General features: G+C 31.3%; 1 protein-coding gene across 1 annotated transcript in view; it reads right to left on the bottom strand.

The window, feature by feature from the left end:
- SI (sucrase-isomaltase (alpha-glucosidase)) overlaps positions 1 to 16289 on the bottom strand; it is a 107124-nt gene that overhangs the window by 74374 nt on the left and 16461 nt on the right. The window contains exons 9-15 of the mRNA XM_011944633.1: positions 15670 to 15782; positions 13257 to 13382; positions 12520 to 12651; positions 12310 to 12429; positions 7343 to 7456; positions 1944 to 2028; positions 1291 to 1408 (exon numbers count right to left, since the gene is read on the bottom strand). Of these exons, the coding sequence (XP_011800023.1) occupies positions 1291 to 1408; positions 1944 to 2028; positions 7343 to 7456; positions 12310 to 12429; positions 12520 to 12651; positions 13257 to 13382; positions 15670 to 15782 (808 nt within the window). The remainder of the gene's footprint in view (positions 1 to 1290; positions 1409 to 1943; positions 2029 to 7342; positions 7457 to 12309; positions 12430 to 12519; positions 12652 to 13256; positions 13383 to 15669; positions 15783 to 16289) is intronic.

The following is a 16289-nucleotide window of genomic DNA, read 5'->3' as shown; positions in this document are numbered from 1 at the left end:
AGGCGGAAGGTCTCCGATAAGCTCCCAGGGGCTCCAGTGTAAATTCCCCTTCCCCCTGGGGAAATGCACTACCTTGTTTTGGGGGGTTTAGGGGTTTTTTTGTTTTTCAGTTTTTTTTTTTGTTTTTTTGTTTTTTTCCTTTGCCTTTTTTCCCTTTTATTTGGAGGGAATGGGAGGAAGTGGGAACAGGGAGGTGGGAGGTGGATTTTGTTTATTTTTTTAGCTCATTTCCAGGGGTGGGAATTTTTTTTTAATATGCGTCATGAATAAAGTTGTTTTTGAAAATAAAAAAAAAAAAGAGTTTGGGTATCAGTATGATTTAGGACCAGAAAAATATAAATTTGAATAAACACTCAATCACAGCTGTTTAATTATGAGAAAATCATAAGTATATTGAGAATAGTATTGGGTTTATTGACCATAATATTACAGGACCATAAACGATGCTTGAAAATTGGCAGATAATGAACATATTATTGTTTTCTTCTTTTGTTTAGTATCATATTTTATAAAAAACTGTACAGAACATTACTTAGAAGGATATTAATTAGAAAACTATGTTTTAATTAAATCCTTCTTTTTGAAAAATAGTTAAAGACCTGTTCCTGGGGCAGTATTTTCCCAGGTCAATTGTGAGATTCAAGCTTAAAACACAGTTATATTCAGAAATGATAAAATTTTGAAGGATACAAGGATATTTAAATCTAGGAGTTAAAATAAAGTGCCTCAGTTAAATATATACATATATGTATATTATATACAGAGTCATTCTTCTTCTTTTTTTTTTTTTTGTTTTGGAGACTGAGTCTAGCTCTGTCGCCCAGGTTGGAGTGCAGTGGCACGATTTCGGCTCGCTGCAACCTCCGCCTCCCGGGTTCAAGCTATTCTTCTGCCTAAGTCTCCCAAGTAACTGGGAATACAGGAGCCCACCACCTCTCCCAGGTAGATTTATATTTTTAGTAGAGATGGGGTTTTACCATGTTGGCCAGACTGTTCTCAAACTTCTGACTTCAGGTGCTCTGCCTGCCTCGGCCTCCCAATGTGCTGGGGTTACAGGCGTGAGCCCCCGCACCCAGCCTACCACTTCATTCTTAATAAATGAGTCCCGAATTCATGAATATTAGTAAGAGAACTGATATTTTGAATGCCGTAACTTTTCAGCAGGCATAAAATGTTGTCTTTCTTTTTCATAACTTTACTATTTCCTAACTATTAATACACTGATAAATTATCAAAAACTTTTTTAAAAAAACAAATATGAAATAATTATTTGAATGCAATTTCACTTACTGCTCTGTGGCTATAGCCATGCTGTATCCATAGAGGCTATGAACATCATACTGTTTCCCCCAGTTCTGCACAGCATCCATGCAAATTGTTTTGGAATACATGAGTTTGTCAAGAATATCTTTGAGAAAATACATAAGAAACATTTCTCATATTTTTCCATTATAAACGTTATAATATATATTTTCCATCATAAATGTTATATCCCATTTCATTTGTGCTACAAAATTCCATATTTGGTCGAAAATGATGAAAAAGGACAATTCAGTTAAACCTAAACTAAGTTCCAATTAGGTCCTCATCTTTCACTCTTGCTAAACTTGGATTAACTATTAGATTTATATTTACATTGGTAAATACTCTGTTTTCCAACTTCAGTAACAAAATAGCCTTTAACAATATAGAAATATACCTACAGCCAACTATATTGTACATCATATATTTATGGACCCATTTTAAAGCCTTATAATAGATTAGTCCATTTTAATACAATCTTAGGCAGAAAATATTTGGCTGAAGAAAAAATAAACAAGTTGATTTTATGGTTTTAAAACTATACCAAAAATTGTAATTTGGAAATATATGTTAGAAATTACCAGTAAAACAGAAAATTATTCTCAATTAAAACAGTAATTAGATAACCAAATAAATTTTACCAGGAGTAAAAGGTGGATAATTCAATTTGTTGGCATTGCATCCTTTTGTTGAACCTTGAACAAAGCTGGAAACTTCATTCATGTCCTGAATGGATACGAAATGAAGAACCGCAGATTTTACATAATTATAAATCCTATTAGCAGAAACTCTCTAGTTCTTTGAAAATGTTTTATATAAGATAACCATAATGCTCATTAATTCCTAGAAGATAAATATAAGCTACCAACCTAAAAATAAACAGAATGTCTATATCAGATAAGTATCTTAGGATAGAGAGATTTTAAACAATCAAAATGTAGTTCATGTATCTAGTTGTGATTATATATATATATATATATGACATTACTTATAAGTATTAAGTCATTTCCAAATAGCTGTTAGTCTTCTCATTATGAGTCCATTATTATACACATTATTTGCATATCCATTGATTCAATGTATTTTGTTTCATTTAACCTTTATCTAATTTCTATCATGTGCTAAGCACATTGCGAGCAGGAAAATTTGCCTACCAACAGCTCCTATACACTCATAAAAGAATGAAAGTTTTAAAAAGGCAAATAGACTTTAGTATTTTAATTAAAATAGTTATGGCTTCACAGAATCTCTGAAACACTCAGGGAAACCTAGGTCAGCACGATCACACTCTGAGAACAAAGACCTAAACAGCTCTTGAAGAAACAGTGGTGGAATATTATGTTCACGGATTTTCTAGCCATTGTAACACAGGCCCCAGTCTTGTCCCACTACCTACTAGCTGTGTGACCATAAACGAGTTAAGTCTTTGCACTAAAAAAGATAAATTTTATAAAATCATATATTACCAAACATATACTCAAGAAATATGTGTTTTGTATTTCTTCTCTGCAAAATGTGTCGAGGACTTCTATAAGCCTTGTTTTTCACATCTCTATAATAAATTGTCTCCTTTCATATAAAGGCATCACATTCAGTCACATCCTTGTCTCTGTGGTAATTTTACTTCCCTCAGAAAAAGTAGATTGTCTTAATTACATTTCCTTTTCCCCATCTACATCATGCCCTTATTCTAAGACTCACTGCTTTTCACCTTTTTGAATCCTTCCCCTCTTATTTCAGCTTTCAATCCTCCCTTTAACCTTAACACTCCTATATTAACTTTGCAATCATTAAACCTATCTTCTATACTGCTTTCTGAGACTCCCCAAATAGATAATATTTATCAACAGATTATCAACAGATTAGAAAAGATCTGAGACTGATGATGTCACTTAAATAAAATAATTTTTAAAATGTAATGGTGAATCATTTGTATTATAGTTAGACGTTTCTTTCATAAAATTATAACTACAACTAGACTTATTTAGTTTGCAAAAGCTTCCCTAAATATTGAGTCCTTCTGACTGAAGCCCACTCAATGTGATTATTCATCTCTGTTATTCTCAAAATATTCTCATAAAAGTGTCTAGACTGTGGATATAAAAAGAAGCTAAGGAAATTTGATACATGGAATTGAAATGATAAATTAATGGTGCTCAAGGGAAAAAAGAATAGACTTGTTATCATGACAGATTTAAACGGTATGTATTTCCACTTCCCAAATGTTTTCAGAGTAAGCAGAAATGAGAGAAACTAATATAGTTATTCCGAAGTACAAAAATACCTAAAGCTACATTGAGTTATTTTTTTGAAATTGTCTGGAATGTTCTATTCAATTTTGTTTCCTATGTCCAGTAGAAATTAATAATGGCATATACAGCAAATAAGTGTAGGTAAACTACATTTTTCTTCAAGATTCCATCAATAAAATTCAAGTTTTAAAAAACTGCTGCTGAAATGTATAATTTGGGAATAGTGAGCTGCATTATTTTAAATTTTAAGAGAGTCTTTTTCTAAACAATTTTAACATCCGGGTATATAGTATAGTTGAGGAATTACTAGGGCAAAACACTCAACTATAATATTAATATTCTTTCTATTTGAGTTACATATGTGTAAATTTGCCATAAATTTCACAAAATTTTTCATCACTGAAAGTAAACATTATTATGTAATTTCAGGATGAACAAATTTTTTTAGAAAAAAAATTAATTGGTTTTACTGAAAATAATTGACAAAAATATTTAAAAGTTCTATTTTATGACCATTTTAACATGATTGAATCAGAATGTGATTATTTTGCCAACTCACAATAAAAGGGAAAATAGTTTTTTGAATCAATAATATAAATTTTTAACCTACTGAGTCAAAAAAATAACATTTTTCATAATTTTAACCATATTTTACATAAAACATCCCATTTAACATTTTAGTAACCTTCCTTAAATATGTCTAAAGTATGTCTATATAGCAAGACTGTATTAAATTACACTTAGTACACATATTTTAAAAGAATTTATCTATTGTAGTATATTTTTCAGTGGCATTTTGAAAATTATAAAAGCATTTTAATTCTCTAACTTATCCAAATGATTTAAGTGAAACTATAGTTATTTAATATTAGATACCAGTGCATTAAATTAAGATTTTTAATATTACAACTAGTAGATTTGGAACATTGTAGTCATGAGGCAAAAGCCTCAGTGGACTGACAGTAATAAGCACATCTAAAGTTATGTAGGTGTCATTCAAATCATCTTAATTCTGTTAAAAACTATTTTTTGAGGCTGAGGCGTTACCTACCAGCTTGGCCAACATGGTAAACCTCGTCTCTACTAAAAATACAAAAAATTAGCTGGGCGTGGTGAAGTGCGCCTGTAATCCCAGCTCCTCGGGAGGCTGAGGCAGGGAGAATCTTTTGAACCCAGGGGACGGAGGTTGTAGTGAGCCAAGATAGTACCACTGCACTACAGCCTGGGTGACAGAGCAAGATTGAGTCTCAAAAAAAAAAACAAAAAAGACTGTCAACTTTGTTTCCGAGAATGTACCTCAAGCTTCTTTAAAATTGCTTGAAAATTGTGATAGCGTTCTGATGGCATTTTATATGCACAATTAAACTAAATCTAGATAAATATAGCCCTGTTTTTAAAAAAAAAAATTGTAAAAGAATTTCATTTTTATAAGAATCACGTGAAATGTAGAAAGAATATAACCAAATGCACTTCTAGCTATTTGGATATATAAAATTATTTGGACATATCTTCTTAATAAAATTTATGTTTCCAAATACTATGCATTAAATTATTCAGTTTTTCATGGAATAATTTTGCTTATTATATTTTGAAGAATAGAACCAAAATAACAACATGATATCAAAATATTCACATGTATTCAAAAAATGGAAGTGGTATTTTAATTTTTAAAATATTGACTAACACTTTTGTTTTGAAATTATAGCTTTGGTCTTAATTATACTAAGTACAGTAGGCTTTTGTTTCTCAACTGTTAGGGGATTATCTCTCATAAAAAAGAGAATTCAAATTTATTATATTTTATACACAAAAACTATATTTCAATGACAATTAAGCTCACATCATTTCCCAAAGTGATTTTAATATTTAAACTTAAAATTCACGAATATTAGCATGGAACTAAACTACAAATCTAGTAAATTATAAAACTATTTTTATACTTGACATAAATCTAAAACTTTATCAGTTGAACAACAACTTGTTTTAGCTGGATCAGAAACAATAATCCAAAGAAAGTAAAATAATTAGATAAACCGCTTAGCAGTGTGATATGGCAGTATTTAAGTAATAGCTAGAAGTAAAATATCCACTGTTTATCCATGATATGTATTAGTTCACTGAATTTCATTGATCTTTGAAATTGTACTGCTTTTTATGTTGCGTTTTTTTGTTTGTTTATTTAAGGCTTAGTTACAATGCTTCTGTATCAGTGTTGGAAATACTCTGCCTTTCTCAGATAACCTTCTCTCCCACACTTTGTAGGTCCATCAGGAATTTCAGTTTTCAATGAATGCAAGAAATGCAATATTCTGTCTTTCTATAACACAATCAGGCTCTGTCTCACTATTCCTACAATATTATTTATATTTGTAACTTTGCTGTAATCAAAGTGGCTCCTAACTAGGAAAAAAATAAAAGACTTAAGAAACTTTCAGTATCAGTTAAATAATACAAGAACTAGAATTTAAAATAAAGCTCAAGATAACAGTATTTTTCTTTTTATTCCTACCAATTGCTAGTTTTTAGTGGTGTGATATCAGTGATTTTATGTTAAATAACTGAAGCCTTTTCATCTTCTTTTTGTTACTGTCATCACAGAAGTTCTGAAAAATATGCTAACCCTTTACCCAAATCCATGTTGTCAGCAGAAAACATAATTTTTCCATCTTCGTAGTCCCAACAACATGTCTGATAGATATATGGTGCAAAATAAATATTTGCTAACTAAATTATTGATTGATTTAATAAATAAGGGAATAATTAGAACAATGACTGAATCAATAATGAGCACCTAAGGAAAACAGAGATGGTGTGAATCTAAAACACCAAAGAAAATATAACCATCACTAGTGTGTCCATTATGTATTTTTTCAAAATTATACGCAGTTGTAATTTAGTTTCCATCCCTAGCAGCAGGTCTTCAATAACTACAGATATACAGCTTCATTAAAGAAACTCTTTAACACTTGTATTTTTTTTTTTTCTTTTTTGAGACAGAGTTTCACTCTTGTTGCCCAGGGTGGAATGCAGTGGCTCACTGCAACCTCCACCTCCCAGGTTCAAGCGAACCTTCTGCCTCAGTCTCCAATGTAGCTGGGATTACAGGCATGTGCCCCCAAGCCCGGTTAATTTTTGTATTTTTAATAAAGACGGGGTTTCACCATGTTGGTCAGGTTGGTCTCGAACTCCTGACCTCAAATGATCTGCCCACCTTAGCCTCCCAAAGTGCTGGGATTACATGCATGAGCCACCACGCATGACTGTATTTTTCTTTAATAAGTTTATGAGCAAACTAGAATTCTGTTTGTTGCTTTTTTGAGATACAGTAATACTTAACCTATTGCCAATTTTTATTTGTTCGGTTCCATAGCTTACCAAAGAGAAGTCTCTAAAGGACAGGGGCTTATTCAGATCATATTGCTGCTGTTGCTTGACTGTTAAAAACTTTAATAAACGTTTTGCTAATTGATAAGCAATAGATTTATCACCAAATCTTACTAACTAATTTTCAGGTAAATTATTACACATAAAAGAACAAAACCTTGGATACAGAAATAACATTTATTCTATAAAGTGTATTGCTAAAAAAGAAAAACCTTAATTGGCATTTTTTTCTTACTTATGCACATGATGGGTATACCTATATATTCTAGGAAAAAACATTATAGTAGCTTTAAATTTTATGTTGAATACATCAGAAAAAATATATTTTGCTGACTTAGTAATTTTTACAGATAAATAATTCTACGGTTATTGACCAAAATCATTGGTTTAAAATAGCTACTTACAATCCAAAGTCCATCATATTGCACTTCTTGATGGAAAATACTGCATTCATTTGCCCACCAATCAATGCAGTTTGGATTAGTGAAATCAGGGTATACTGTTAATCCTGGCCATACCTAGAAGAATAGATCATCCACATATATACATGAAAAAAGAGAACAATAAATCAATGGAATTTCAAAGTAAAGAAATTGAGAATAGTAAAAAAAAGTTATTCTACTTCTTTAGGTATATATGACTCATACATTATCTAAATTTACAAGAATATCATGACTATTTAAAATGCATTTAAAGAATAGAAGTTAAAAGAAAGTGAAATATGAAGCATTTAGAAAGAAAAAATTATCAGAACGTGGCACAAGGCTGCTATTTTGACTCTAAATTTGTTTTTGAGCATCCTGGTAGGATAGCTTAATAAATACACAATAAATATTCTATATAATATATTTTATATCCCATAAAATAAAGCATATTAGCTTACTTCCGAAGGCATATGCCTCCAAGAAATTTTTTAAGTGTCTTTATCTTTATTTTTTATGAATATACATGAATATGATACATACTGGGCACTATTTCAAGTACTCTCATAATTACTAACATATAATCTTCATTAGAATTTTTGAAAGCAAGTACTATTTTTATCACCACTTACAGATGAGGTAGGTACTATAATTAAAGTCATTTTGCAGATTACAGAAGTAATGCAGAGAAGTTAAGTAAGTTGTTCAAAGTCAAACCACTAATAACAGGTACAGCAGCAATTTAAACCCAAACACTCTTACATCTGAGTCCATGCTGTTACACACTGTGTGTATTATGCTGTCTTTTTCTGATTTATGCTTCTTGAAATTATTTTATATTATTTTACTTATTACTTATAATAATAACATTAGGCAAGCAGAATTTAATTTCAGATAAATTGAGCTAAATTATATTGTTTTGTATCCAAATATTTCAAATTGGCTGTCTGATCTGTCCATAAGGAACAAAGCTGGTGTTAACATGTATTATGTGAAATATCAATTAAGGGTAAGAAACTGCGTGAGTTTTCTTTTTTTGCAGAAGGAGTTCATAATTATTTAAAAGATTTACACGAGAAACTTTAAGTTGGATGAATGTGATAAGAACAAAGCTTACGGCAGAGAGACGGAGCAAGCTGGCTGAAAAGAAGCCTCCAATGACCTTTCCCTTGCAGAAGCACCAAATTGAACAACTGCTCCCACACACAACAAAGCACCTTCTTAAGAACCAAATTCAGATGAGTGATCACAGTACCTGATTTTAGCATCATATCAAGGGAAGACTCATTGAAGAGGGTAGGAAAGAGAGTCTTGGAATGCATGCACCACCCCTCTCACATTCCCCAACAGTGTCCATGGTGCATGGAGAGAGAATCTGTGCACATTGGGAAGGGACAGCAAAGCGATCGTGGTGTTTTGCATTGGAACTCAGTGTTGGCCTGCCACAGCGGAAAGTACGAAGGGGCAGGAATCAGCTGACACCCATAGATGGAGCATTTAGAACAGCCCTAGCCATAGACTATGAGTCTGCACGAGTCATGGCATTATTGAGCTTTAGGTGCCTCCTAAAGCAGATACAGCTGCAGTTAACAAAGACTTAGATCACAAAACCCAAGTCCCTTAGAATACCTGGAAAGCCTATCAATAAGGATGGGCAAAAACAAGCCTACACTGTGAAGACTACAATAAATACCTAACTCTTCAATGCCCAGACAATGACAAACATCCACAAGCATCAAGACCATCCAGGAAAACATGAACTCACAAAATGAACTAAATAAGGTACCGGAGACTAATCCTGGAGGGACAGAGATATGTCAACTTTCAGACAGAAAATTTTAAATGCTGTTTTGGGGAAATTCAGTGAAATCCAGGATAACATGGAGGAGTTCAGGGTTCTATCAGATAAATTTAATGAAAAGATTAAAATAATTTAAAAGAATCAAGCAGAAACTCGAGCTGAAAATTGCAATGGATATACGAAAGAATGCATCAGTCTTTTAGTAGTAGAATTGATCAAGCAGAAGAAAGAATCAGTGAGCTAGAAGACAAGCTATTTGAAAATACACAGTCAGGGGAGACAAAAGAACAAAAGAATAAAGAACAATGAAACATGGCTACAAGATGTAGAAAATAGTATCAAAAGTGCAAATCTGAGTTATTGGCCTTAAAGAGGAAGTAGAGAGAGAGAGGTAGAAAGTATATTAAAAGTGAAAATGATAGGAAACATCCCAAACTTAGAGAAAGATATCAATATTGGAATACAAGAAAGATACAGAACACCAAGAAGATTTAACCCAAAAGAGACTACCTCGAGACATTTAATAATTAAATTCCCAAAAGTCAAGGTTAAAGAAAGAATGCAAAAAGCAGCAGGATAAAGGAGACAAATAACCTACAAAGGAGCTCCAATATATCTGGCAGCAGACTTTTCAGTGTAACTTTACAGGCCAGGAGAGAGAGTTGCATGACATATTTAAAATGTTGTAGGAAAAAAATATATATACTTTTAGCAGAGTATATATATTTTTAAAATATTCAGTGAAAATATCCTTCAAACATGGAAAAGAAATATAGCCTTTCTCAAGCAAGAGCTGAAGGATTTCATCAACACAAGACAAACCCTATAAGATATGCTAAAGAGAATTCTTTTGGTCTGAAAGAAAAGAACGTTAAGGCTGGGCGTAGTGGCTCACGCCTGTAATCCCAGCACGGATCACGAGGTCAGGAGATCCAGATCATCCTGGCTAACACAATGAAACCCCGTCTCTACTAAAAATACAAAAAAAAAAAAAAAAAAAAAGAAAATTAGCCGGGCGTGGTAGCGGGCGCCTGTAGTCCCAGCTACTCTGGAGGCTGAGCCAGGAGAATGGGGAAAAAAAAAAAAAAAAAAAGGATGTTAAGGACCAAAAAGAAATTATAGTACAAAACTGACTGTGAATAGTAAGTACACAGAAACCACAGAATATTAAAACAATACATTTGTGGTATGTACACTACTTGTATTTTGAATAAAAAGATTAAAAGTCATATTTATAAAAAATAACTACAATCTTTCAAGACAGACAGTATAATAAAATATAAATGGAAACTAAAAGTTTAAAAAGCAGGAGGAGGAAGTTAAAGTGTAAAGATTTTATTAGTTTTCTCTCTGCTTGTATGTCAGTTTGTTTATGCAATCAGTGTTAAGTTGTCATCAGCTTAAAATAGTGAGTGGTAAGATATTATTTGCAAGCATCCTGGTAACTTCAGATCAAAATAACTACAACATATACACAGAAAATAGAAAGTAAGAAATTAAAACACACCACCTAATAAAATCACTTTCACTAAAAGGAAGACAGAAGAAAGGAAAGAAGATAGAGACAATCATAAAACAACCAGAAAACATGTAAAAATAGCAGGAGTAAGCCTTTACTTATCAATGATAACAATGAATGTAAATGAACTAAATCTCCAATAAAAAGATATAGAGCAGCTGAATGGATTAGAAATAAGATCTAATGATCTATTGCTCACAATAAACACACTTCACCTATAAAGATGCACAGACTGAAAATAAAGAAATGAAAAGAGATATTTCATGCAAATGAAACCGTAAAAGAGCATGAATAGCTATACTGATGTCAGACAAAATAGATTTTCAGACAAAAAATGTTAAGAGAAAAAGAGCATAATTATATAATAACAGGATCAATTCAGCAATGAATGTATATATATCACACATATAGCACACATATATATGTATGTATTGCATATATATGTGTGTATATATATGCATCAAACACTGGAGCACCCAGATGTATAAAACAAATAACTAAATAGATAAATAGAACTCAATGAAATAGGGCTGCAGACTTTGACACCCCGTGTTCAGCATTGTACAGATCATTCAGACAGACAGAAAACCAACAAAGAAACACTGTCTTTAATCTTTATTATAAATTAAATGGACCTGATAGATTTTTATAGAATATTGTATCCAATGGCTACAGACATTCTTCTCTTAAGCACAGGAATTATTCTCAATTTTTTTAAAATTGAAATCATATCAAGTATTTTCTTCCACCATAATGGAATAAAATTAGAAATAAATAACAAAAATAACTTTGGAAGCTACATAAAAACATGAAAATTAAACAATATGCTCCTGAATAACCATTGGGTCAATGAATAAATTTAGGAAAAAAATTTACAAATGTTTTAAAACAGCTGATAATGGAAACACAACGTACTGAAATATATGGGATAAAATGAAAGCAATACTAAGGGGAAAAATTATAGCAGTAACTACGTACATTAAAAAAGTTGAAAAACTTTAAATAAACAACCTAATCATATGTCTTAAAGAACTAGCAAATCAAGAGCAAACCTAACCCAAAATTAGTAGAAGAAAAGAAAAAATAATGATCGGAGAAGAAATACATGAAATTGAAAAAAAGAAAAAGTACAAAAGAGGAACAAAATAAAAAGTTGGTTTTTTTTGAAAATATAAACAAAATCAAATAACCTTTAGCTAGACTAAGAAAAAAAGCAAGGCCCAAATAAATAAAATCAGTGATTGAAAAGGACACATTACAACAGATAACACAGAAATGCAAGTAATTTTTAGAGGCTACTATGAGAAGCTATATGCCAATAAATTGGAAAACCTAGAAGAAATGCATAAATTCCTAAACACATACAATCTACTAAGATCAAACCATGGAGAAATTTATCTGGTATATCTTTACATTTTGCATGACTTCTTATAAGAACTGTTTTATAAATTCTTGGATTATTTTCTTTGTCTAATGTTTTTCTCCACAATTAAAATACAAAATTCAGACTTGAAAGCAGACATACACACACGCTCGCGCGCACACACACACACACATGCACATCCACAGAAACTTCATCGTTTCAGAGAAGAAAATTTGAGCGACACAATTTTAATAAATATATTTTACCTCTCCAATAATTGGTGTACTTCCATCTGACTCATTTATCCACACATGTTGTGCGTTTCCCCTCTCATAGGATGCATATGTTGTTCCATTGGCACGTCGACCTATGGAAATTGCAGGATCCTAATAATAGAAAGAAGAAACTGTGCAAAAATCTATTAACTTACACATGTGTAGACACTAAAAATGTATTAATGTATAATTGATTATTACCAAGATGATGACGTATTTCTGCCCATGGTTATGTAAATCTTGCACAAATTGAGGGAGTCCGTTAAATGCAACTTGATCATAAGTAAAGTCTTTCTTGTCTTCCATGTAGTCAACATCAGTGACCTGTGTATCCTGAAAGTTAGAAGACTGTATTTCAATACATAGTACTGAAAGAGTTCTCAATCAGGTCAATCTTTAACTCCAGTGAATGTGTATTATAAACATAATCTTTAAAAAATAAATGAACGTCCATCCTTTTCATTTCACTAAAGAAGCAATTGCATTGTTCGTAAAACTGGTTTTTCTAATTATTAAGTACAAAAGCATTAAGTGATTATTCATATTTTTCAGTGATAATGACTAGATATGCATTGTTTTTATATACGTAGATTTCAATGCACAAAAATCAAAAACTTATACATTTCAGCATTTTTTGAAAATATATAGACTCTAAAATTAAGGACTACTTTTAAAACTAAAAATGATTTTGTTCACAGTGGAATATGTATTCTGTTCTAGCATATCTAACAATCGGTTCTTCAAAAGCATATATTTGTACTTTCAGGAGGCAAGGTCATTACACATGAGATAAAATATACTTTACAATTAAAAGGTAGCCTTGTAATTATATTATATAATGCATATAGTAGATATTCGTGACAATTTCCTATAGCTATTTTTATGTGACAATATTTAACTCAAGTTATATATTCCCACGAACCCTTCCTTCTACTTACAAATGGTATGCCAGCTTCTCGGTTTCTCCTTACCACTTCTTTCACTACATCTAGTGATTTATAATTCCAGCGACTTAGTTGGAATCCAAGACTCCAATATGCTGGCATTGCTGGTAGTCCAACAAGCTTAAAGTAAATGAGAATATAATAAGTTTGAGTGGAAAAAATATAGTTAACATTAATAACCAAAGTTAGTGTGCCTTTTATTTTCTTATATCTCTAATATTCATTTAAGTTTATATAATTTAAACAAACAATTAGTGTTACCTGAATTCTAAACAATTTCCTATTCTATTTGAATGTGTTATGAAATTTTTAACAAGTGTAAGTCTTGTACTTCATGTTTTAGTTTGTGTTTAAAAATTAGAAAATGCAGGATACCAAAAAGGAGCATTTGCCGAGATATGTTTCATCTATTGTAGAAAGTTGAATAAGAGAATACAAGAAAAACAACAAATAAATGATAAGATAAAAGGGAAAATTTTCCACCACAATCCTGTTTTCTATTACAAGTCACCATATAAGAAAAACAGAAAAGATGTTTGAAAGTATAGAATTTCTGTTTCCCTACATTTTGGCACTTATCTATCTCCTGGTTTGCAAAAATGTTAATAAAATATATGTTCTGCAGTCCTCCCACCCAGTTATTTCGTAGACTCTTTCTTATTCACATGCGGCACCACAGCTTCATTTCTTCCTCCTGGGGACAAATGGATTGCCATCTCTTCCTATTTCTATAGTGGCCCAAGCAAGCTCAGTGCAAGAGAATATCAGTGTCACATTACAACGGATGATATAATTTTGCACATGGAAATTTGGATGTAACTGGTGTTATTTTTTTCCACTAAAAACTGAGTATTAGGTTATATGTGATGTACAATCATACTTGACATCAAAATTTTTCTTTGGTTTAGGCATATATATATATATATATATTTATTTATATATGTATAGGATCCATGGTTTCTAGATAACAATCAAGAAATTAATTACTCATGTTGGGTTATTGTTTTCTATTCAAATAAAATACTAAACCTATTTCAAACTTGGTATCAGATAAACCTGATATCAAATAAAGCTTTCAAGAATTAGTATTTTTTATACCATACTCCTAAACACCATATGTCCCATAAAATTAAAGATTTAGACATGTGATTGAAATTTCTTCTTATATATGTGTGAAGAATCAACATACATGCTGACATAAATTTCTTCTCATATATATGTGAAGAATCAACATATATGTAACAATACTTTTTTTGAAATAGTTTGACATTCTGCCGACTTTACTCAACATGTGGGAGATAACTATGCCAGCTGATGTTTGACAGTTGAAATGTCAAAGAGTAGTGTTTCTCCCTCTTGTTCATGTGATAACCACAAACAAAGTCTATATGTAGACCAGCCTATAACTGTAATTATGATTTTATATTAGAGAGACTGTAAATGTTGTGTGTTTGTTTTCTAAATTTTACATTTATAAACATAAATTTGGGAATGATTACACATTGTAAATGATTAAACAGCAAAAAACCCTAGTTACTCTCATTTCAGATTTTTGGATCATAATTTTAAAAGTTTTTTATAGTAATTATCCTTTGAGATCATTTTTGCAAATGGGAATTTTATGCCAAAAGGTATATCAAGAAAATAAGATTTTTAAAATAGGCATAATCTTAAAATCTTATACCAATGAAAATAATTTTCTTTTCCATTATAACACCAGGAATCACATATATCAACAGTTAGAAGAGAGAAATTATGTGAAACTTTTAGAATCATCTTCAGTGTAGGTCCTGGATTCCCCAGCTCTCTAAAGCCCATACTGAGCTCCGGTATACAAGATGTTACTTAATATATAAATAAGAGTTGCTTAGATAGTGACTTGAGATGTAAAGTTTTAGACTAGGTTTCAAACTCAACCCTCTGAAGGTCCCAGGATAGGAGTCAATTTTCCTGGAGTTTACCTACTATGAATTTATAGCTAGATTCATCGGTCTTCCCCCAACTCAGTTACCTCTAGGATTTTGACCAAAAGAATATATGACCTATACATTTATTGCCTATTCTCAGTGTTAAATAAGATCGTTCCTTTTGCTTTACTCCATCATATAAAGTCATGAATAAGTAAATATTTAATATTCAACATCTCAATGAAATCCAGTTCTTGAACTCAGCTGCCTAGAAGTAAGAAATTTTCAATTCAGAAACATAGAAACTTGAGTATATATAGAGTTCATTGTATAGGTGAAAAACAAAAACCACCCAGCTGCGTCTTAAATATGTTAAGATTTTCGAAAACATTTAGCTAAGAGGCCCCTAATGTGTAAAATAAAGTCATCTAAATATGTGGTCATGTTAGATGAAATAAAAGTATGCAGAAAAAATTTTATAAAATAGACCTGAAACACACCTGTTGATACTGTTGAACTACTTGTTCCGGTGTATCTCCTAGAAAGATGTAAAAATCCAGAATGCCACCAGTAACTCTATATGTTACTATTGGAGTAGGCTGTATAAAAATCTCTACAAAATAAAATTGGGAAACTTATATGTAAATCGTGAAAGGGCTTATAGTAATTAATTGCAAATTCCATTTAAATTAATTTGTATTAACTACATTATTTTACAATATTTTGAAATAATTAAGAAATAATGAAATATTGAATGCAGGAATAACATAGGGAAAAAGTAAAACGCCAACATGTCTGAGGCTTATAATAAAATGTCCCAGCTATTTTCTTTCACAGATGGTGGCAAAAGCTCCCCCTGGATATTGCGTTGCAAAGGGTTAGTTGCAAAGGATTAGTTCACTGACCACCAAAAGATGTTTCTCTAAAACTGCGTTTTTAATTAGTCATTTAAATTGAAGATTCTCTGAAAGGTCATATTATCACATATTAACTTCTAAAGGACAAAGTTTCAAAAGTTTTAATTTAACTTTTCTAAATATAAGACACAGTAACTGACTGGATAACCACGTAATAAACTGATCTTGCTGAAATGTGATTAATTTCTTCAATTTTTTGTTAT

The sequence above is a fragment of the Colobus angolensis genome, unplaced genomic scaffold (genome assembly GCF_000951035.1).
Source record: "Colobus angolensis palliatus isolate OR3802 unplaced genomic scaffold, Cang.pa_1.0 Scaffold234, whole genome shotgun sequence".
Taxonomy (NCBI): Eukaryota; Metazoa; Chordata; class Mammalia; order Primates; family Cercopithecidae; genus Colobus; species Colobus angolensis.
Note: the sequence above shows the minus strand (reverse complement) of the source record. Positions and strands in the feature narration are given on the sequence as shown.